This window comes from Callithrix jacchus, chromosome X (genome assembly GCF_049354715.1).
Source record: "Callithrix jacchus isolate 240 chromosome X, calJac240_pri, whole genome shotgun sequence".
Lineage (NCBI taxonomy): Eukaryota > Metazoa > Chordata > Mammalia > Primates > Cebidae > Callithrix > Callithrix jacchus.
The window spans coordinates 106,399,732-106,422,395 of record NC_133524.1 but is presented as its reverse complement, the minus strand read 5'-3'; the positions used below and the strand labels follow the sequence as shown (position 1 = coordinate 106,422,395).

The window sequence follows — 22,664 nt, the reverse complement described above, 5'->3', positions numbered from 1 at the left end:
TCCTAAATTCTACTTTTTGCCCATCTGACCCTGTTACACATTTCCACTGTTTAAAAGGCCTAAGGGAGACCCTAAATGAGCAGGGGCACCAGCTGTCCTTAATGTCCATGGACAGTTATTACTGAAAAGTGAGAACCCAACCCCAATGAAAGAAAGGAAACAGAAAATACAAGTGCCAACAGCCAAGATTAATCCATTCACTGCAAACTGACTGTGGAAAAGGGGGATGAAAAAACAACAGATGCAGACCACAATGTACTTTGCAAATTGTTTTTCAGGACAGACCCAAAGCAGGGAGTAAGACATTTGGGAAGATGATCCTAGCCTGGTTTCCATGTGCGTCCATCTGAGCAAACACAGCACTGGCTGTGAGATATGGCCAAACACTACCCAGCCCGTCAGGAGACCCTGTGACACGGCGGGCTTCACATTCTTCTCCACAAAGCTAATGCAGCCTTTGCCTAAAGGCCACCCCTGACTCCGATGACCAAGACAATACTCCCTTGAAATTCCCCACAGGGCTGAGGGTCAATGATTTCTCTTGGCTGAATAGCCAGAAACCCCACATGCAAGCAAGGGAACATGACCTTGGCTTGGTGCTAGCTTGCAGGGCTGTTCTGAGGAAAGGTGAACTTGAAAGCAGAGTAAAATCAGCTGCCAAGCAGCAAAAGGGAGATCCAAATGAGGAGGCGGCCCCTTTCCTCAGGGTGCCAATGTTCTCTGTGGGGCTGGGGGTCCAGGAAATAGGGAGAAATACCCACACATGAAGCAGCAGTCAGCAGTGGCGGCTACCCAAGGGACCAAGTATGAAAGTGCTGCTGATAATCAGGCACTTGTGCACATGACCCTGAGCAGCATTCCTGCAGGGCGCAGGGAATAAAGTGACTGGGGCATGCACGCACACACACACACACACACACACACACACACTCAAGTACCTGGAACTTAAAAAAGGAAACCCTTAACAAATGCAAACCAACAATGAACAAGTGCTGATACGAAGAGGACCCTTTGTTATAATCTTAACTAGGTTTTAGAATGGGGGAACTTTCATAGCTAATTTCCAAGGGCTGCTGTTTATTTGAGTTGCTGTTTGTTTAGAAATGCCCTCTAAACCAGCTCTTCTTCCAGGGAACCAGATTATAGAAAACATAACCTTAGCCTCCTCAATTCTCCCACTCCACGAATAAGAAACAGCCTTTGTACCCACAATGCTTGGGAATATGCCCAGAGGCCTTCCAAAGGCCCTGGCAGGATACAGCACCTCCCCCTTTATCCCCAGGCTTGAAATCACATGACCAAGTTCTAGGCCCCAGAAGGCTGCACTTAAAGGGGGTCTTCTCTACTGACTGGTGGCTGAGGTCCCAGAGCACAGTCTTGAAAATGAGGCCCAAGCACAAAGTCTTGAAAATGAGTAGAGCTGGTCTTAAGGAGAGAGGATTACCGTATCCCAGAGATATAGGAAGAACTGGTTTTCTTCTGTCCATCTGCTGATGTGAAAACCCAAGGCACAGTGAGGTCTTCTCTTGAAAGCAACACAGGCTCCACTTCATGCTTCTCCTTCAGCTAAGATGCTGCTCCACCTGAAACCTGCCTTTTGCCCAGGAGCTCTGGGGTCTGCCCTTTCTCCTCCAACAGTTACCAAACTGGTAATAGGTGGCACTGGAAAATGTTTTACTCCCCTTAATCAAAAGAAATAAATGAAAAAGTAAAAAAAAAACAAAAACCCATTCACCAATCTATGTCTACCCCATTGCCCCAAACCCACTTCTTTCATACTTCTGTCACAAACTCACTGGTTTCCTAGACTACCAATCTCAAGAAACTTTGCACTATGGAGCCAGCCCATTAATAAACAGCAATAATAATTAAGCCAATAGGTCCCTGGAAAGGTAAGTTTCCTAACAGTGAGATGTAAGAAGAATTGCCTATTTTAAACAGAATCACCCAGTCACCCAGAAAGGACTGGATAATTTAAAATACCTTCACATTACCCACAAATGTGTCCTTAGGCCTCAAACTGTGAAGCAACCCTGTCCCACAGAAATTATTACATGGGTGCTAACTTCATGAAACCAATACCTTTGCCCACTGCATGAAATGACGATGCAAGGGAAGATTTTCATGGAAAAACTTTCCTGTATCAAATCCCTACCATCTTACTGCAACAATAGAACCCAAGCTCGAAGCAGCAGCCATAGTAAGAATGATGGTGACTGTCATCATCAGCCTCATCATGTTGGTCACCATCATCATCATCATCATCATCATAATCATCACTTAAATGTATTGAATGCTTCCTATGTGCCAGATACGATCTTAAATGCTTTATTGGTATTTTCTCATTTCTCTCACTTAATCCTCACAACTCTGGTATATTCAAGTTTGATCATACCATTTTATGAATATGGGAACACAGGCTCAGAGAGGTTAAGTTATTTGCCCAGGGTTACAGAGCTAGTGGAAGAATTTGAATCCAGGCTTTTACCACCCTAGAGCCTGTAATCTATCCCAGTACATCACTGTGATTTCAAAATGTTAAGTAATACTATTACTCTATAAATAACTGCTAACATTTCTGTAGTGCACACAATAAGGCAGAAATTCTTCTAAATACTTGATTTAAATTATTCATTTAACCATCACAAACAACCCTATTATTATTCCCATTTTACAGATGCAGCTAAGTAACATGCCTAAGGTCACGTGGTGATAGAGCTCAAACCCACACCCGGAAATATGGTCCATAGAATCTATCCACAAACCTGAACTTGCATTAGGAAAATGAAGCATTTCTACTGTCCTACTTAAGTCAGGAACCCTGCTGTGTCCCAATCCAAATCTACAATGTCCCAGCTAGAATTTGGCAAGTAAATTCCAATGAGGAAACTTATCTAGCCCTGATGTGTACATACCACCCACTCAAATCTGATTAATGTAAGAAAAGAAGATCGAAACTCTTTATAGAAGTCTCTCTTAACCCTCAATTTCCTTCAACCTGATTTCTGAAGAGAACACCTATCAGCCTTTTTGTGCTCTGCCCAGAACATCTAATAAGTGTTTACCCAGGACTCCCAGAGCCATAGTTAAGGGCTTTAATGTGCAATCTGGCTCTGTACCTTATTTAATCAGAACCTGAATGAAATGTCTCTTTGCTAGCAACAGCCAGAGCACAGTCAGTCAGAGTCTTTCTGCAAACACAGCTGATCGATTGGCAAAGACAATTCAATTCACAGGCAAAATATACCCTGAATGTATACCACTACTGGCATGTGATGAAGATAGGGAGACTGAAGGCACTGGGCTAGAATTAGGATGGTACCATGCTTCCTTTCCTCTCCAGATGACCTCACTCCTTCGTCTCCTACCCGCCTAAACATATGGCCCAGGGCAGAGCTTTCACTGTTCTGCCACACAGACCAATCCTCTCTGACCTCCTGGCTCCTTGCAATCCATTCCCTTTCCTCAACATCACCCGGCTCAGAACAAAACTCACATTATCCTTCTTCCCTGTGCCATTTCCTCCAGCAGCTACTAGACAGGAATCAAAAGCAATCAAGAGATTCCCCAAACCCTCTCTTTTAGGATCTTATGCTGGCAACAAATCCAAGCTCCTTGATGCCCATGAACTGACAGATGTGCAGCGCTGCCCTATGTAGCCAGGAAAGAACCAAGTAAACACAGAGGACTGACTGGTGCCCAGAAGAGGGTTCCTCCCCAGGCCTTCAGATTAACTACTGTGTTGAAGCACTGTGGAGGGAGATTTACATTAATATGAAACCCTAAGAGTCAGCAAGTAGGGTAGCAAGGCACTGACAATTCCAGTTCTCTTGATCAGGGACATAGGGGGAAAGAAGAAGCCAAAACCTGAGGAATGAACATGGGAAAGGACACCTGCTTAAAAACACTAGACACAGTCTACCAATTAGATATTACATTAGGGTAACAAGGCCGCTTTTTAAAACTCATCCTCTCCCTTATGCCCAGTGGAGTCTGTCCACTCATACTTCAGTATGAAACTCTGAAATGAAACTGCTTTCTTTCTAATCCCCTTTCTAATGGCTATCATCTCCTCTGATGGGATGGGCATTTTGAATTAGAGAAAGGATTGTTTTGGAGCTTGGAGTACTCTAGAAGAAGGCAAGCTTGGATGGGTCAGGTGGTAAGACCTAAAAATGGAAGAAGAGATACAAAAAAGAAAGGTAGAAAGATGGCACCATAGACTGGGCACGGTGCCTCACGCCTGTAATCCCAGCACTTTGGGAGGCCGAGGCAGGCAGATAATGAGGTCAAGTGATCAAGACCATCCTGGTGAAACCCCGTCTCTACTAAAAGCACAAAAATTTAGCCGCGCATGGTGGTACGTGCCTGTAGTCCCAGCTACTCTGGAGGCTGAGGCAGGAGAATTGCTTGAAACTGGAAAATGGGAGTTGCAGTGAGCCGGGATCGTGCCACTGCACTCTAGCCTGATGAAAGAGTGAGAGTCTGTCTCAAAAAAAAAGAAAGAAAAGAAAAGAAGGAAGGGAGGAAGGAAAGGAAGGAAGGAAGGAAGAGAGGAAGGTAGGAAGGTAGGAAGGAAGGAAGGAAAGCAAGCAAGCACCACATTTCATCAGTGCTGCTGGACTTTAGAGCAGTAACCATTCACGACCCACTAAAAATCATCTACTAGTTGCAGGTGGGGTATCTGCTATCTTCCCATTTCTCACATTTAATGTCTGCTCCCTTACCCCAATGTTCTGTGCCTCTGTCCTTAACAGTGTGGGCCCTCCTTGGGACAGCACAGAGAACACAGTTTTCTATGTCATCCCCTATCAAGGATTCCAGCGTATCTGCAGTTCACTTAACAGCTCAGAAATGACAGAGCATTCCTAGAGTTTCACTTAGTTGGCCAAGAGAGAAGTAAGACATCTACCCCTGATGATAATAAGCAAATAATTCCAGGTTACAGTAGAGACACTTTTCTGTGAAGGGGGAAGCAACTTTGCGAACTTATGCTGGGATCTCTAAAAGTAAGATCTAAGGCTCACAGGCATTAGAATCATCTGGGAATTTGTTATAAATGCAGATTCCCATCCACATCCTAGACCTGCTGAGAACTGCTGTGTAGAGAGATAGACATCTACATTATAACAAGCTTCCAAGGGATTATTTCAAAAATAAAGTTTGACAATCACTGCTCTCCAGATCCATAGTTTTTTCCTGTCCACTTGAACACTGGGGTAAGTGGGGGAGAAATGGGGAGATAGCATATAGCCTTTGCACTTATTGTTTCTTATGCCTAGAAATGCTTTCTTTCCTCCATCACCCAATTGAACTCCTGCTCATTCAAACACATTTATTGAGCACCTACTGGAGCCAGTCCCTGTTCCAGGCACTAAGAGAACAAAAACCAAGGGTCCTTGCTCTCATGGAGCTAATGTGAGCCAGCTCAAATGTCACCTCTTCTCAGAAGTTTTCCTTAATTTCATTAGGAAAAAAAAGACCCCTGTCCTCTATGCTTTGTTCAAATCTGTTACTATACATGATCTATTTCCTTGTCCATCTCATCAAAACTGTGAGCAAAATGAGGGCAAAGGTTACTTTTTTTTTTTTTGGCTTTGCTTTTGAAGGTACGTCAGCAATGACTGTTTCTTATTTCTCTTTGTCCAATGCCTGGCATCAATGTTTGGCACACAATAGGCATTTGATAAATATCTGTTGAGTGAATGCAAGAAAGAATAAACTCCCACGAACATTTGAAACAAGAGTCTTGCAAACAGAGTCAGCCTGCAACAACCATGTGTCAACATTCCCACTTGTTACTCCCTGCAGATCTTAGAGACTGGAAAGGGGGAATATAAAAGGACTGAAAGGATATGGAATATACCTCTGGAAGGTAATAAAGGTGGCCTGGCTGAAATACTCCATTGACATAACTAATAGTCACCAAACAAGCCATTGGAACTGTATAGCTTCCTTAAAACCCCCTTCACAATAACTTAGGACCCTCATCTTCTAATCTGAATCATACTATTTAACAGGTACTGAGGTGGTGCCAACAGACTTAAAGTCTTGCCCACAGATCACCCAAACTCATGCTCAGTTAGGATGGGCACTTGAACCAACTTCCCACCTAATTACTTTAGCCACTAGATAATGTCTCTAAAAGTGGGGTCCAAGGATGACCAGCATTAGAATCACCCAAGTGCTAGTATAAATGCAGATTTCCATCCTTACCCTAGACCTGCTCAGAATCACTGTGTAGAGAACAAGGTATCTGCATTATAACAAGCTTCCAATAGACTCTTCTACAAATAAAGTTTGGCAATCATTGCTCTAAACATCCATAGTCTCTTCATGTCCACTCAGCTAGTTACTGGCAGGAACAGAGCACCTGAAACAAGATATTCTCAATATAACAAAATATGTGAAAGACTGGGAGAAGCAGAGCAACCTGGCTCTTCATTTCAATAAGGCATGATAACAATGAGCTGTCCACTGAAAAATACAAGAGAGGAGAAAAAGTAAAAGTGAGTCTCTGGCTTAATAACATTTTTTATTGATATGATATTAAGAAGCAAGAAAGTTGGCATGTCCAAGAGATTAAGATCAACATCCAACAGCGTAATTTCCTGATTGGGAGAAAAGCAGACACTTCAGGCCAAGATTGGACAGAGATTCTAATAACCAGATCTTTTGTGATGGAAATTCTACAAAAAGATGCGTGAGCAGGACCTGAGATTGCCTCATACCTGTGGCTATTTCAAAAAACAGGCAGGAAGATTCTCTTAATGAGAACATAGTGGAGAAAGAAAAAAGGAAAGCAAAAAGTCAGTTCCATCAATCAGCCAGTCACCATTATCCAGGTACACATTAATGTGTATGGACAGTATTATATTCAGCTCTGGAAGGAGTTACAAAGGAAAAACCCTCTATTCCTTTAGTTTAAAAAAGTGTTCCCACTAATGGTGTAGATTAAAGAAACATACAAAAAAAAAGTGATCTGGCCAAACACGCACACAAAGGTATTCATTAAATAGTTCATTAAAGAGCCCAATATTCTGACAAGTATTCATACGGCTGGGAAAGGAGGACAAAATGTGTTATTGGAATAACTGAAGCCAGGTCAGGCTTATCTGGAAAGGTTTCATGGAGAAGAATCTTCAGGGGAGTATTTACAGAGAGGAGGAAACTAAAACAAGTCTCACAAAGACTGAGAAGAAGGTGGCACATCTATGGCAAAGGGATAAAAATCCTGAGAGCTTGTGGATTATCCACTGAATAAGAGCCAGCAACATACTGTTATTTAAAAGCAAGCTGAGTTGTGTTAACAGGTACAAGGCATGAAAAGACTGGGAAAAAAATCTTTCTTCTCTGATTCATGTGGGCTGGACCTCTGGTAAGAGTTAGTGTCCAGTTTTATACACCATGCATCAGAAGGGTATCCAGACACAGGCAAGGATCCAGAGAAAAGTAACAAAAATGATTAGAGGAATGCCTTCTAGAAGCTATCAAGAAAGGTAAAAGGACTTGAGCTGTGTCAGTTTCTGAGTCTGAAGTTAAAACTCTACTGGTCATCTGCCATTTTTGACCCATTTTGCCCAGCTTCTCAGTTTAAGTGAGCACATCGTTATTCAGAGAATTCAAATGCTTCATTTCCACGTGGCCCATTTCATGGAGAAGACTGAGACAGGAAAAGGTTAAATAATTTGCTGAGGTTCCTGTAGCAAGCCATGAGCAAAATTAGCATCATAATTTTAAATCCGGGGCTATCTGTGGGTTGTTTAATTCACTGATCCGCAGCACCTCTCTTTATATGGATGCCCCCGAAGACTGTAACAATGAAAGATGGAAAAATTCTCTGCAAATTTCCTTGGGGGGAGAAATAAAACAAACTAAAAAGGAATGTCATGCTTCACTGGTGAGGCCCATATAAACATCATTGCCTTGTGTCCCCCTGGACTGATGACACAGGACTCAGTTCATCTGATAAGCTGTCAGCAGATGGCTGGATCCTTTATTGTACCCATTACCCACCAACGTCAATCCTAAGCAGGAACAGTAATCAGTGCTCCAGACAACAGATGGAGAATGAGGAGGTGCGTCTGGTCTGAAGTCAAGGGGGACAACAGAAAGCCAAGTTTCTCAAATCCATCAGGTTTTCTCTAAAACATATCCATCACATAACAACTGGAATGCAACAGTGTATATTCAGTGCATTGCAAAGGGTTTCACCAAAAGCTCAGGACTTTTTGAGTGTGTGTCATTCTACACTTTTAGCAAGGAGGGAGGAGGTAAGAAAAATCACACAGTGAACCGAAAGCAGGTAAGCCATATTTGGTTGAAGTTAGACTTCTAATATATTGTAAAGAAGATAAAAAAATCAAATAGCTACAGCAACTTAAAAAAGGATGGGATTTACTGTTACTCACTAAAAACCAACAGCTTGGGACTAAGGGGACAACAGCACCAATTATTATTTGCCAAATGCCCAGCCTAAATACAGCCTGCCTTATGTACACGGACATCAAGGGTTAAATGGCATATGCTGCACCCCACTAAGTTCTGTGCCTAAGAATTGGACAATTAAATAAGACATCCCAAATGGGATATTTTTCTTAAGTTTCTAACACAAAGGCAACATAACTGGACTCAAGGAGGATAAAGGGCCACTAAATTAAGACCACCAGTCTTTACAACAGTCACACTATCTAGCAGTTTAACCCTTCTGCTGAGAAACTGTAGATCTTAAAGACTTAAATAACTATGAGAATCTCTTCCTGCTAAGCCCAGATTCCCACTGTGGCAGCTCAGTTCTAAAGCCACCTGTGCCACTTACTGGGTGATTTTTGGTAAACAGAATAATCACTCCATAAATTCACTCCCTGTCACACATATCTGCCAAAATTGTAAGCAAAATGGGACTAGCCATGCTTGAAGAAATATTTATTGGCATAATTGATAGACACCACTGATATTTAGCAAGGGATTTAGCAACCATATGCTAATCTTGGTGCTTGCTGCTCTTGAGAACACTCAAACATCTCTGGCTGGAGGTTTAGCTGTGAGATGGCACTACGTCAACCATACATGCCTATATCAGTGTCCAGTCCCAGGACAAATTTAAAAAATCCGACAAGGCCAAAAAGAAACCTGACAGGATGAATATTATCAATAACAGAACCTAGACACAAGTACTGCTCCTCCTTATGCTACTAAAGTTGGCAGTCACCCAAAGGCAGCATGGCTATGAGGAGAGCCTGTGTAACAAGGTCTTGGGAATGAGTATTTTGCAGACTGAAAAATGAGAGATGGGAGTCTAACCAATTTCCCTCCAACTTATCTACTTCCTGGCCTAAAGCAATACCTCCCTTGTTACAAAGTTACACTGACTCTCTGAGGAAGAAGCCCTTTCTATAAAGCCAAAACTGAGTCATCCTTTTGAGAGACACATCAGACATGTCTCTGCTAAGCTATCCCTTTCACTTCAGCTAATATCCCTCTTTGTTAGGACTTCTAAATTCCACAGAATTTGCCACTATAACATAGCCTAATTCAGCTAGTTCACTTGCCGCAGCATTTCTTTTTACATAGTATCTCCTCTTTGGAATATACATTGTTGCAGGAAACATTATCTCTTTCTCCAGGCCTAAGCAAAATATGACATTGTATACGAAAGTGCCTTATAAACAATAAGTGCTAGATAAATAAAAGGTGTTATGGTGTTCTGGGTATACATACTATCACTGGTCATTCTGCAACCAAGTCAGAAAACTATTTCCAACCATCTGCTGTTAATTTTGTTTTTCTTTTTAGGACTCATCAACTTTTAAAAATCCATACATTCCTGCTTCCCAAGAAAAGCCATATGGATAGAACGTTGGATTAATCAGAGGCTAGGTCTCCTGGTACACCAGGGGTTACTATTTAACTGATATAAAGCAGGGACTTAGGGGAAAAGGGCAAAGAAGCATTATTCTGATGGGGCTCAAGAACTCCTCTGCATGGCTCTGTTCTAAGCCCCCATCCTAATGCTTCACAGTCTGCCATCATCCTCTGCATGTGTTCCCAAGCATGGCCCAGTTGAGTTTACTGTACTGGGGAGACTCACGGAGAAAACAATGAATGAGGACTGGTCACCTGACTTCCACAGAGAAGAAACTAGCTTTCTTTTTTTCCACACAAGGAGGTCAAAAGCATTTCAGAATAGCTCTCTGTTGCATCCCCATCTATGACGTAGAGAGAAAAGAATCACATAGATGGTCAAGAGCCAGGAGGGCATCTCTGCTTCATATTACAGGTACGCAAACTGAGGCCCAGGAAGAGTACTTTCTCCAAAGTCACACAATGAGTTAATGCCAGCACTAGTTCTCCAGAATCTTCTAAGAGCCTCTAAAAATCTTTCTTCTAAAAACCATGGTCCTGCCAGGCTTGATGTCATTACACCAGCAGCAACCCGTCAGGCTGAATTTAGTCCTTTGTTGACCTTCTAGGTATGTGGCTGCCAGAGGCCTCAAGACCACTTTGTAGAAGCAACACCTTTGACCCTCACCACCTGCCATCCTAGAAAAGCACTCCTGTCCCGACAGCCTCACACAGCATTGGCTGAGAGGCATTGTTTCCTCTCATTAACAAAAAGCCCGTTCATAAAAAAGAAAGGAAGAAAGAAAGAAAGAAAGAAAGAAAGAAAGAAAGAAAGAAAGAAAGAAAGAAAGAGGACTGGCTCAAATTTACACAGATGATCTAGCTGGGACAGCCCTGGACTTCCTGTGAATGGCATTACTTCCCAAGAAGCCCTCTCTTAAAAAATGCTACCCACTCCAGCCCCGATGCTTACAGCCACCTAATCAAAAATAGGCGCTTTATTCGAAAGTTATCCAGATCTCCTTACCATGTCTGAAAGAAGGGAAGGGGCCGCGGTAATTTACTACATTTTACAGATTGGGAAACTGAGGCCAGGAGCCTGCAATCAAATGACTTCCTAGGAACACAGTGCAAGCAAGTATCCAAGCCATGAATAGGCAGCGTGGTGCTCATCTGCCTAAGACCTCCACAGGACTGCCCCACCACCCACTGCCACCCTCACTTTGGGGTTGACAGCTTGCAACTTCAAGGTGGATGGGTGTGCGTTCCAACCCAGGCACTAATTCACCTTTTGGCTGCAAGCAAATGACTTTTCATTCCTGAAGACTTCCAGGCCTGTAAAATGGAGATAATAATGTCAACCTCCTGCCCCAAGCCAGGTTGTCACTAGTCTCTGAACAATAACCTTCTACAAACATAAAGGCAATAAAGGTGCTAAAGACAGGCTTCAAAACTGCCCTGAGTAAAACTCACTGTGTTTTCCATAGCCTGAAATCTAAAAAAGACTGACTGTGCTTCCATTCTCCTCTTCCTCCTCTTCCATGGTTTTCTAGCTTTAGAACCTCTCCACACGGGCTGAGTACAGAGTCTCACGCTTGGTCCTCACCCAGATTATTTTTATGTATCTAGCAACCTGCCTTTTCAATCTCATTTGTTTTCCTTAGTACCACTAACCAGTAGAAGTCGAGGAGGTAAAGAAATCAGCTTCCTAGGCACCCTTGGACTATCACCACAGGAGACAGAATGACAGTGATAAGATGGAGAGGAATGAAAAATAAAAAAAAAAAAAAGAAATACCCTCTCAACATAGTGATTACCAGCCCAAAGTTCATAAGTCAGCCTGGGGACCTCCTTCAGAACTCACTTAGTAGGAGCTTGGTGCTGCTCCAACACCTCAAAATGCAAAGGTAGACCTCACTCTAAAAGCATAAACTCCCAAATGAAAGAGTCATTAAGAGAAACTCATAAAATTATTTCCCCAAAGTACCACAGTGTAGATGAGAAAGTTGATGTGACCACCTCCAGGAAAGAGTGTCACCAGGCCCCTGGGAAATTAACTACCACAGAAGGCAAGGGAGTTGGGCCATGGTCCACTGATGTGAATCAGAAAGGGCACCTGGCTGGGCCTGGACTTCCTGCTTCTGAATGGCCAGGGCAGGGTAGGGCTGGGAGGGGAGAGGCAGCCAGCATGAGTGCCAGTCGTTCCTAAGGTTCAGGCACAAGGTTCCTCATCTCCACTGTGGGGCTGACTCATTGTGCAAAGGTGAAAGAAAGCCAAAACTGAAATTGGCGCAAGGGCAGCCACTCGTTGGAAAATCATTTTATGGGTCCCACTCCCCTCCAGGTGAGGTGCTGTACACTATGGAGTGTCCTGAGCACACAAATGACTCTTATCACTTAGGCTGCCTAGGAAAAAGTCAACAGACTCACATGCATCATGGTGACCAGGTGACAGGGGTTGAGCAGGTAGATGACGGTCTTGGTGGCGAACTTAAAGCCCACCTCCACCCCGAAGGTCAGGCACAGGGCTACTAAGAGCAGATTCTTGCTCAGGCTCTCCTTGCCTTCCTCTGGCCGCTGGGTCACCTGCTCTGGCTGGCTGCCAGGGCTACCCCTACCGTCCTCCTTCGTCTGCCTCAGGATGTGCCGCAGGGCCACCAGGATCTCCAACAGGGCCAGGGTCAGGACCACCACACTTTCCAGCAGCCGCTGCTGCCAAGAGAGGAAGGCAGCACAGTCGGGGCCCCCATTGCCTGCAAAACTGGGGTCCACGCCCCCATAGAGCCAGTCCAGGAGACTCTGGTAGCTATACCGGGACATGATGCAAAGTGGATCTCCTTGACCACAGTGCAGGAAGCAAGAGTGAGATGGAACACGAGCCCAGAGGGTTGCCCGAGTGGTGGACCATGTAAGGCGGGCACACCCCCACAACCCCCCTCCAGACACCAGGGCACCGAGAGCAGGGGAGGGGAAGCTATACGCGAGGCCTGGGGTAAGGTGCTGGCTCTAACTTGTCCCCACGGCTGTCTGGGGGAGCCCCCCGCGCTTCTCCAGTGGCCACCAACGAGGCAGGGTTGAAAGGAGCCGTTGGCCAATCTAAAAGGAAGGAGAGGAAAAAAAAAAGGTCTCAAAGAGGCAATTGCACCGGGAATTAGGAAGTGGGAGGGGTAACTAGCAAGGGAAGAAAAGGGGAATGTGGCAGTAGCGAAGCAAGCAGGGGTCAGGGAAGCCGGAGGCCGAGAGGGTCAGAGCGGGGGCCAAGGGGACCGGCATTGCTGCGGCAGCGAACCGGGAGGCAAAAGGGGTAAGAGCTCGCGGACACGCGGAGGCCAGGAGAGGAGCTAGCGCGGCCGGGCAGGCGGGGAGGGCGACGGGGATGGCTGGGACGCCGGGCTCCTCGTCTCACGCACTCGCCACAGAGGGATCTCTTACTCCTGCAACCGCGTGGCCGTCTCTGCCCCCAGCTAGCAACTTCGTCGCCGACTGGCCCCTCCAGTCAATTTAGAGCCGTCCCGGTCCAGCCTCCCGCCCCCGGGTACACCCCCGAGCCCCCAGCTCCACCCTCGGGCCTCAGACGCCCGCCCTCCAGGCAGCACCACCCCTAGCCCGCGGCCCGCCCGGGACCTGCCCCCCTCGCGCAGGCAGCGGCGGGAGGAAACCGGAGGGAGGGCGAGAGGCCGGGCCAGCCGGGGGCTGGACTAAAGCCGGCCCCCTCCCTCCGCCCCAGCGCCGCAGCCTCCCGCGCCTCCAGCCCGGCCCCGGGGACCGGCAGCCGCGCCCCTCGGGGCTCCACTCACCGGCAGCTCGGCCCGCGGCCCTGGCTTAGGCGACTGCTCCGCTCCCGCGCTCCCCGCGCCGAGCACTCGGCTCCCCTGGCGGCCGCCGCCGCGGCGCACTGCTCCTCCTCCCAGTCTTCCTCCCCCTGCAGCAGCCGCGCTCGCTTCCTCCTTCTTCCCCTCCCTCTCTCCTCCCGGTCGCCGAGGCCAACGCCACCGCCTCCCTCCCCCAGTCCAGTTCAGCTCTGGACCCCGCCACACGCCCTCAGGCCAGGACTACTTCTCCCCGCCTGCTTCCCTTTTCTGCCTCCGGCACTCCCCTGACTGGTCCACCATTCACACCTCCCACCCTCCAAGGCTTCGGCTCTCCCTCCTCCTCCCCCCTCCTCCGGCTCAGTCTCCGCCTCCTTCCTCCTCCTCCCTGGCCTGCCTCGTCCTCTGTACTCGGAGCCTGCAAGCGTGCACAGCCACCCTCCTTCACAACCGGGTACGGAATTCGCCCCCTCGGTGAAGCCCTGTTGACTGGCACTGCGTCCCGCGACCTAGTTCTCCAGGGCACTTGTTTCTATACTGGACACATAGTAGGCACTTAGCCGGCCCGCACCAACTTCTTGTGCAGCGAATAAGCCTTTCTAATAATGAGCAGCTTGGCTTTAGGGTGTGTGCTGGGTATAGCCGGCTCCTCTTCGCGATTCCTCCTTTCTGCCACGAAACGCTAGACTCAGGCAAGACCAGAAAGGCCTCTTCTCTCCCCTTTCTAGCCACACCCCCACTCCCCACTTCAGAGCCTAGGACGGTGGCTTCTTTTCCCTACTCCTCCCTCTCCTGCTCTAATCCAGTATTTTCTCTCTGCCTCTCTCCACACAGATCACCCCTGCCACACCCTCTCCCTCTCCCACTTCTTCCCTTTCTCCTAACAAGCCTTTAATGGTAGGCCAGTGGGAGGAAGAGAGGCTTCCCTTGACCTCTCTCCCGCCCCCTCTTCCCCCTTCCCCTCTCCCAGGAGCAGTTGCTTTCTAACCTACTAGGCCAGCCAGGACTCTTGAGTGTGGAGGAACAGCTCTAAGCCCAAAACCTGGATAAGGGCAACTGACTAAAATAAGATCCCCTCTTCATACCTGCTCCTTTTTACCCATTGGCTGTTATGCTTTTCTTGAGACGGGAATAGGAAAAGGACCTTCTCGGGACATACCTCATGTTGATTTAATATTTATTGAAGACTCACGATGAGTTAGAAGAAAATTCAGAAAACAGTTAGGCACCTTGCCTAGGAAACACTTTTGGACCTGAAACATAAAATGCAATCTACTGTATTATCAGGCCACTGCCCTCCCGTTTTCTCCAAGTCTGGTTTTTCAAACAAGTACAGCTAGGTAGCGTTGTGTGACTCCAAGCTTTGTACAACATCTGCCATAGCCCTGATGTTCTCCAAGTGTCAGAGGCATTAGAACCAGAGCGACTCCATCTTAAATAGGGGCTAGGTAAAACGAGGCTGAGACCTACTGAGATGCATTCCCAAAAAGTTAGGCATTCCAACTCACAGGATAAGCTAGGCGGTGAGCATAAGATTATACACCAGGAAGACCTTGCTGATAAAATAGGATGCATTAAAGATGCCTGCCAAACCCCACTAAAACCAAAATGCTGATGCAAGTTACTTCTGGTCATCCTCACTGCTCATCATATGCAAATTATAATGCATTAGCATGGTAAAAGTCACTCTCAACAGCTGGAAGTTACTCTATATGGTCTAAAAGGGGGAAGAACCCTCAGTTCTGAGAATTGTCCACCCGGTCCCAGAAAACTCATGAATAATCCACCCCTTGTTTAGCATATAATCAAGAAATAACCATAAGTATTGTCAGTCTAGCAGCCCAAGCTGCTGCTCTGCCTATGGAATAGCCATTCTTCATTCCGTTACTTTCTTAATAAACTTGCTTTGATTTTACTCGGAATTCTTTCTTGCCCCAAATTCTTGCTCAAGTCCAGGAACCCTCTCTTGGGGTCTGAATCCAGACCCCATTCCGGTAATACAAGTGCCAGTTAATAAAGAACAACAAACAAGGCTTGATTCAGAGGCTCACTAGTTCATTCTCCTTAGGTGTTAAATCCTTAGCAACGTAACCAGGGAACATTAAAGACAAAGCCGTGGAGCACCTAGAAATGGCAGACAGCATCCCAAGACCTTAAGTTACTATCTTCAGTGAAGCAAGAATGAAGGGATAGCACTCAGCCAATGGCCTCAGTAATCCCTCCAATTTCCACCTGAGCTTCTGTTGGGAATTTGGCCCAGACTGTCCCTAGTTTGCAACCATGACTATGGTTAATGATGGCTGTAGCCAGGCCAGTTTTCTAATCTGAGCCATAAATTCCTTTTTCACAGGCATGTTGAAGAAAAAGCCAAACTCTGTAAAATATTTGAAGAGATTTATTCTGCACCAAATGTGAAGACCATGACACGTGACACAACCTCAGAAGGTCCTGAGATCATGTGCCCGAGGAGGTCAGGTTACAACTTGGTTTTATACATTTTAGAGCAACAGGAGTTACAGGCAAAGACATAAATCAATGCACGCAAGTTATACTCTGGTCTTGGCCTGGAAAGGCGGGACATCTCCTGTGGTTGGGGGGAGCTCACAGTCATAAGTGGATTCAAAGATTTTCTGACTAGCAATTGGTTGAAAAAATTATGCTTTGTCTAAAGAGCTGAAGTCAGCAGAAACAAATGCTTGTAAAAGGTGCCCCTCTCTTACTTAAATCTCTCCTGGATCATGAAAAGGCCTAGAAAGGGAAGGAGATTCTCTACTGAAGGTAGATTTTCTCTGCAAGAGATAGCTTTGCAAGGCCATTTCAAAATATGTCAAAGAAATACGTTTTGGTGTAAAATACTTTGATTTCCTTCAGGGCCTACTATCTGTCATGTGGTGCTATACCTGGGTCAGGTTAGAATTCGGTATCTTATTGACACACACAGAGTCTTTTTGTTAATCTTATGATCTCTGTTTTAATGTTAATGCTGATCAATTGTGCCTAAACTCCAGAGTAGCAAGATCTAGATCTCGGCTCACTGCAACCTCTGCCTCCCAGGTTCAAGTGATTCTCCTGTCTCAGACTCCCAAGTAGCTGTGACTACTGGCATGTGCCACTATGCCCTGCTAATTTTTGTATTTTTAGTAGAGACTGGGTTTCACCATGTTAGCCAGGTTGGTCTTGAACTCCTGACCTTAACTGAGCTGCCTGCCTCAGCCTCCCAAACTGCTGGGATTACAGGTGTGAGCCACTATTCTGGCCTGAACTAGTTTTTCAAGTGTTCTTTCCAGATCCCCTTGGTCAAGGTAGGGAGTATATGTTGGGGGGTGTGTCTGTTCAGTCTGTTAGGGGGCTTACAATTTTATTCTGGATTTACAAGTAGAATAACAAAGTGTTTTTAGGATATAAATTCTAATCTAATCCCATTTATATTATTTACTTGCTGTGTCACCTTGGACAATTTACTCAACCTCCCTGTGCCTCATTTGTCACATCTATTAATTGAAAAAGTAATACCAAATCTATGAGGTTATGAACAGTCAAATGAGCTGAATGTTGGGGACTATAATGTAGTGTCTGGTGCATAGAAAGTGTTCACTAAGTGCTCCCTATTGTTGCCCATCCTTGCATTTGCATGTGTACACTCACGCAAGCACGTGCATGCACACACAAGCTCAAATTCAATGCCCTCCCCTACATCTGCATAAACAATCCTACCATCCTTAAAAGCCCACGTAAAATTGCACTCTCCCTAATCCCCCTTCCCCAGCTCCCGGGGCTCTCTCCCTCCTCTGAACTTGTACAGCATTTATTGCCTGCACTACTCATTTAATTCTGAATCACATACTGCCTTCCATTGTTCTCTCACTGTGACTCTTATCTCCCACACCAAGCTCTTTGAGAGCTGGGAATGGATCTCAACCTTTTCTAAACCCCACCCATAGCACCTCGCAGAGGGGCAAACTCCTAGTAAATAAGCGCTGGGAGATTGTTGTCCCCATAAATAAAAGGCAGGCAATAATTGAGCTAAAATGGTGTGTCAGTTTAGAGCTGCAAAAGCTTCAGACATAAGTCCTAATCATTTCTTTGCTAGGACACAGGCCAGAGCTTTCTTGTCTCCAAACAGTTACAAGAACAAATCAACTTTTGTTTTTTAAGTAGACCCTTGCAGCACAACAGTGAAAACAGAATCCAGAATCCAGGCTTGGTTCAGTGAAATCTTGGGGAAAATTATCTCTCTGTGGTTCAGTGTACTCAGAAGCAAAATGAGAGGGTTGGACTGGAATGATCTCTAAACTACCTGCTGGTATTAATCTTCTATGATTCTACAAACTCAGCCTTCCCACCTTTTTAATCCCAGTCCAGTTTGAATCTTAAAGCAGAAAGCTAATGTACCTACCTCACTTGAAGATATGAACCTGTGGAGACAATGCTTTAAATTATTTTGGTCAAAGTGCCTTCCAGCTATGAACACAGCTGACCTACTGTGGAGTGCAATGTGTCAGAAAGTATTACTTCTGTTGTACCATAGACAAACTGAAGTTCAGAAACGTTAAATGACTTGTCTAAGGTCACACAAGTTAGTGGCAGAGTGAGGACTAGAACCTGAGGTTCTAACACCCGATCCAGTGTTCTTTCAACAGTAGGAGCCAGAGCAAGCTCGTTCTCTTTGACTTCACCATTTAACCTTTTCTCCTCCTGCACTTTTATTCTTCGAATCAACTCCTGCCACTCTGTCCACAATGGAACCTGAGAGTCGAATGTATACATGACCTTACACAATCAAAAAACAATGCACACCCCCAACATTATATGAAGTGTTAACAGTAGAAATAAATGACATGGAGGATGAAGAGAGAAGTCGTTTTCTTAATTTGACTGTCTGCTTACTGCTTCTGCCACCCCTCAAAGCATTTAACACTAGTATTTTCTTGAGTTTCTATTATGTTCATAGAAATGTGCTATTGCCTGTGAGCAACATCTGCTCTCAAGGAGCTTAAAATTCAGCTATGAAGATACTCACTAACAAGGGAGGCAAGAAAACAGTAAATGAGGGAGGTATAAACACAAGCCAAGCAAATAGGAGCTGCTACCACAAGAACAAGTCTTGTATGTGTCAAGTGAGTCGTATCAAGGAGAGTGAGAAGAACTCAGGAGTAGTTCAATACCAAGTCAAGTCACCCATGAGGAGAAAAGTCAGCATGCCAGGTACCCTAGAGATACAGACAGGAAGGGAAAAGGAAGAAGCCCCCTGGAATGCTAGCAGTGCTCTGTGTCTTAATCTGGGTCTCAGTTCACTGCAACCTCTGTCTCCCAGGCTCACTTGATTCTCCTGCTTCAGGCTCCCAAGTAGCTGGGACTACAGGCCCACACCATTGTGCCCAGCTAATCTTTGTAATTTTTTTTTTTTTTTTTGAGATGGAGTCTTCCTCTGTCACCCAGGCTGGAGTGCAGTGGCGCGATCTCACCTCTACAACCTCCACCTCCTGGGTTCCAGGGATTCTCCTGCTTTGGCCTCCTGGGTAGCTGAGACTTCAGGCACCTGCCACAATGCCCAGCTAATTTTCTTTGTATTTTTAGTAGAGACAGGGTTTCACCATGTTGTCCAGGCTGGTGTCGAACTCCTGACCTCATGATCCACCTGCCTCGGCCTCCCAAAGTGCTGGGATTACAGGCGTGAGCCACTGCGCCTGGCCAGAATTTTTTTTTTTTTTTTTTTTTTGAGACAGAGTCTCTCTGCCACCCAGGCTGGAGTGCAATGGCGCTATCTCAGCTTACTGCAACCTCTGCCTCCCAGGTTCAAGTGATTCTCCTGCCTCAGCCTCCTGAGTAGCTGGGATTACAGGCACCCATCACTACACCTGGCTGATTTTTGTATTTTTTAGCAGAGACAAGGTTTTACCATGTTAGTCAGGCTAGTCTTGAACTCCTGACCTCAGGTGATCTGCCCACCTCTGCCTCCCAAAGTGCTGGGATTACAGGCGTGAGCCGCCGCACCCAGCCAGTATGGATATTTTTTTTAAACTAAGATGGGGAGCTACTACGGTTCTAGTCAGTGAAGCAAAAAAATCTAAGGTTGATCAAACACCATTAAATGATTGAGCGCTTTGCATGTAGTGTCTCATTTAAGCCTTCTGACATACAGCCTGGTGCAATAGGTACTATTGTTATAATCCCCATTTTATGGATGTGAAAATGTATGCTTAAGTCATACTGCCTGTATGTACCAAAGCTGGGATCTTATCCCAGATCTGCTAGCTCCAAAGCCAGTAACCCAAACAATACTGTTCTTGGTAGATGAGCTGACTGTATAAGAAGAGATCACTGATTTCAATTTCTATTTTTCTTTTTAATTTATTTACTTATTTATTTATTTTTCAGATAGGGTCTGCGTCTGTCGCCCAGGCTGGAGTGCCGTGGTGTGGTGCAATCTCAGCTCACTGCAACCTCTACCTTCCTGGCTCAAGCCATCCTCCCAAGTAGCTGGTACTATAGGCTTGTGCCACCACGCCCAGCTAGTTTTTGTATTTTTTTTTATAGAAGTGGGGTTTCACCATGTTGCCCAGGCTGATCTTGAACTCCTGAGCTCAAGCCATGCACTCACCTTGGCCTCCCACAGTGCTGGGATTATAGGTATGAGCCATTGTGCTTGGCCTAATTTATTTCTCTTTTTTCTTGAGGCTTAATTTACATACACTAAGATGCATTATTAGTTTTAAGTGTACAGATCCATGAGTTTGACAAATGTATACACCCCTCTAATCACCACCCAGACCTTCATGCCCACCTCTCTGTCAATCCCTACCCCCAGAGGTAACCATTGCTCTGATTTTTATCACCAGATTCACTTTGCTTATTCTTGAATGCCATATAAGTGGAATTTCACAGCATGTAGTTCATTGTGTCTGGCTCATTTTGCTCAGCATTCTGTCTGTAAGGCTCATCAGATCACTTCTTATGTCAGGAAATGATTACTAAGGATGTAGAAGATGCTAAGCCAATCAGACTCAGGACAAAGCTCAGGTCTTTAATTGCAGAGCTGGGAATTGCTATTGCCAAGAAGCCCTTCTCCACCTCTGGCACCATAAATCCAGTGGTGCTCCCACAGCTGATATTAACAATGGGGCCCCCATAGTGTATTTCTACAGAATTGTTCAAGACACTTGGAATACATCAACCTCACACAATCTGGGAAGCAACAGAATCCAGCTTCCTGGAATAAGAGGAAAATGTGTGCTGCAGTAAGTTCAGCCTCTAGACTCCAGGAGCATGGGAATCATTCTGATCTTCCTGGTTTCAGAATGATCCCAAAGAGCATGATTAATATTTGGCAGGTGAGAAGGGTGAGTGGCAGGGAGAGCACTCCTGGTGCAACCCTACTTTGTTAAAGTTCAGTAAAGTCCTCATACTGCCCTATACTCCCCATCAGAACTGAGCCCCAAATGTCATGGCTGACCTCAACACAAACTGTAGTCCAATCCTTGGACTACAGACCCATACCAGTCTGTTGCCTATTAGGAACTGGGCAGCAAAGCAGGAGGTGAGTGGTGGGCAAGCAAGTGAATCTTCATCTGTATTTACAGCAGCTCCCCATCACTTGCAATACCTCCTGTCAGATCAGTGGCAGCATTAGATTCTCATAGGAGCATGAACCCTATTGTGAACTGTGCATGTGAGGGATCTAGGTTGTGCAATCCTTATGAGAATCTAATGTCTGATGGTCTGTCACTGTCTCCCAACACCCCCAGGTGGGACCATCTAGTTTCAGGAAAATAAGCTCAGGGCTCCCACTGATTCTATATTATGGTGAGTTATATAACGATTTCATTATCTGTTACAGTGTAGTAATAGAAATAAAGTGTACAATAAATGTAACACTCTTGAAACATACCAAAACCACGCCCCCTCACCCTGCTCCCCCACAACCTGTCTTTGGAAAGATTGTCTTCCACAAAACCTGTCATTGGTGCTAAAAAGGCTGGGAACTGCTGTTTCAGAGTCATTTCACCAGCTTTTAAAAAATACTGATTTTGGGGACCCTACCCCAGGCCAATACAATCAGAAGCTCTGGAAATAGAGCCTTATGGATTTTTTTTTTGATTCGTCTCTAAATTCCCTTCTACTTTATTATATTTTTTCTTTGGTTATATTTTTTTAATAATAAGAGACAGGGTCTCACCATATTGACCAGGCTGGTCTCAAACTCCTGGCCTCAGGCACTTTTCCCATCTGGCCTCCCAAAGTGCTAGGATTACAGGCGTGGGACTGTGGCTTGTCCCTTCTAGCTTTAATATTCCTTTCAACTGGGAATGTTGATGTGAAAAAAAATGGACTTACAAATTTAGGCTGCGCTTTAGAATCTTGGATTCTTTGCTCATTTTTTCTCCTTTCTGTCTAGACCATCAGCAGTAATGAAGGAATTGCTCCACTGAATCGAGACATAAACCTGTTCATTCTAGGCTAAGCTAGTCATAGATGAACGGAAGATAGAAAACCCAGCATCTCCCTGAGGAAGACTCGTTTCTAATGGCTGCATTTCTTCACATCCTTTTGTTGTTGTTTTAATAAACATGTATTGAGTGCCACTGTGTGCCAGGTAGTATGTACAAACAGGTATTTTATAGCTAAAGTTTCACAGACAACATATATTTCAAGCATTAGGATGCATATATGCAAATACCTTGTTTTTGAAGAAGTTGGATGTTGCAAGAAATATTTTAAGTCCCTGAGGGTGAACTTTACATAAAAGTAAATATCAACTTTATTTCATGAATCAATATTTGAATAACAAAGTAAATAAACAATTGGATCTGAAATCAGAGAGGTGCAGGTTCAAATGTTTGCCAATAATAAACTTTTGCAGCCTGAGGCAAGTGACTTAACCTCTCAGAGCCTTTTTCCTCATTTGTACATGAGGGAGCTGGTGACCAGGACACCTGGGTTGGATCTGACTCGCTTGAGGAAGTCACTTACCTTGCTATGATATGTTCTTTCAAGTATCCACCTTGGAAGGTG

At 45.2% G+C, this 22,664-nt stretch overlaps 1 protein-coding gene and 1 long non-coding RNA gene across 15 annotated transcripts in view; one reads left to right on the top strand and one right to left on the bottom strand.

Moving 5' to 3' along the window:
- The window catches only part of TMEM164 (transmembrane protein 164), a 177,307-nt gene extending 163,328 nt beyond the window's left edge, over positions 1-13,979 (bottom strand). For 2 of the 14 annotated variants that reach the window (XM_035289218.3, XM_035289221.3), the window contains exons 1-2: positions 13,254-13,740; positions 12,274-12,939 (exon numbers count right to left, since the gene is read on the bottom strand). In XM_035289218.3, coding sequence (XP_035145109.1) covers positions 12,274-12,663 — 390 coding nt within the window. In that variant the 5' untranslated portion in view covers positions 12,664-12,939; positions 13,254-13,740. Of the gene's footprint in view, positions 1-1,444; positions 9,328-12,273; positions 12,940-13,253 lie in introns of those variants that run through there. The other 12 variants (XM_035289230.3, XM_054250911.2, XM_078363542.1 and 9 more) reach the window with 11 other exon arrangements.
- On the top strand, positions 13,001-22,465 carry LOC103790326 (uncharacterized). Its single transcript, XR_008478850.2, has 3 exons — positions 13,001-13,147; positions 16,003-16,122; positions 22,048-22,465. It is a non-coding gene; the product is annotated as an uncharacterized LOC103790326 (long non-coding RNA).
- Positions 22,466-22,664: the final 199 nt, after the last annotated feature.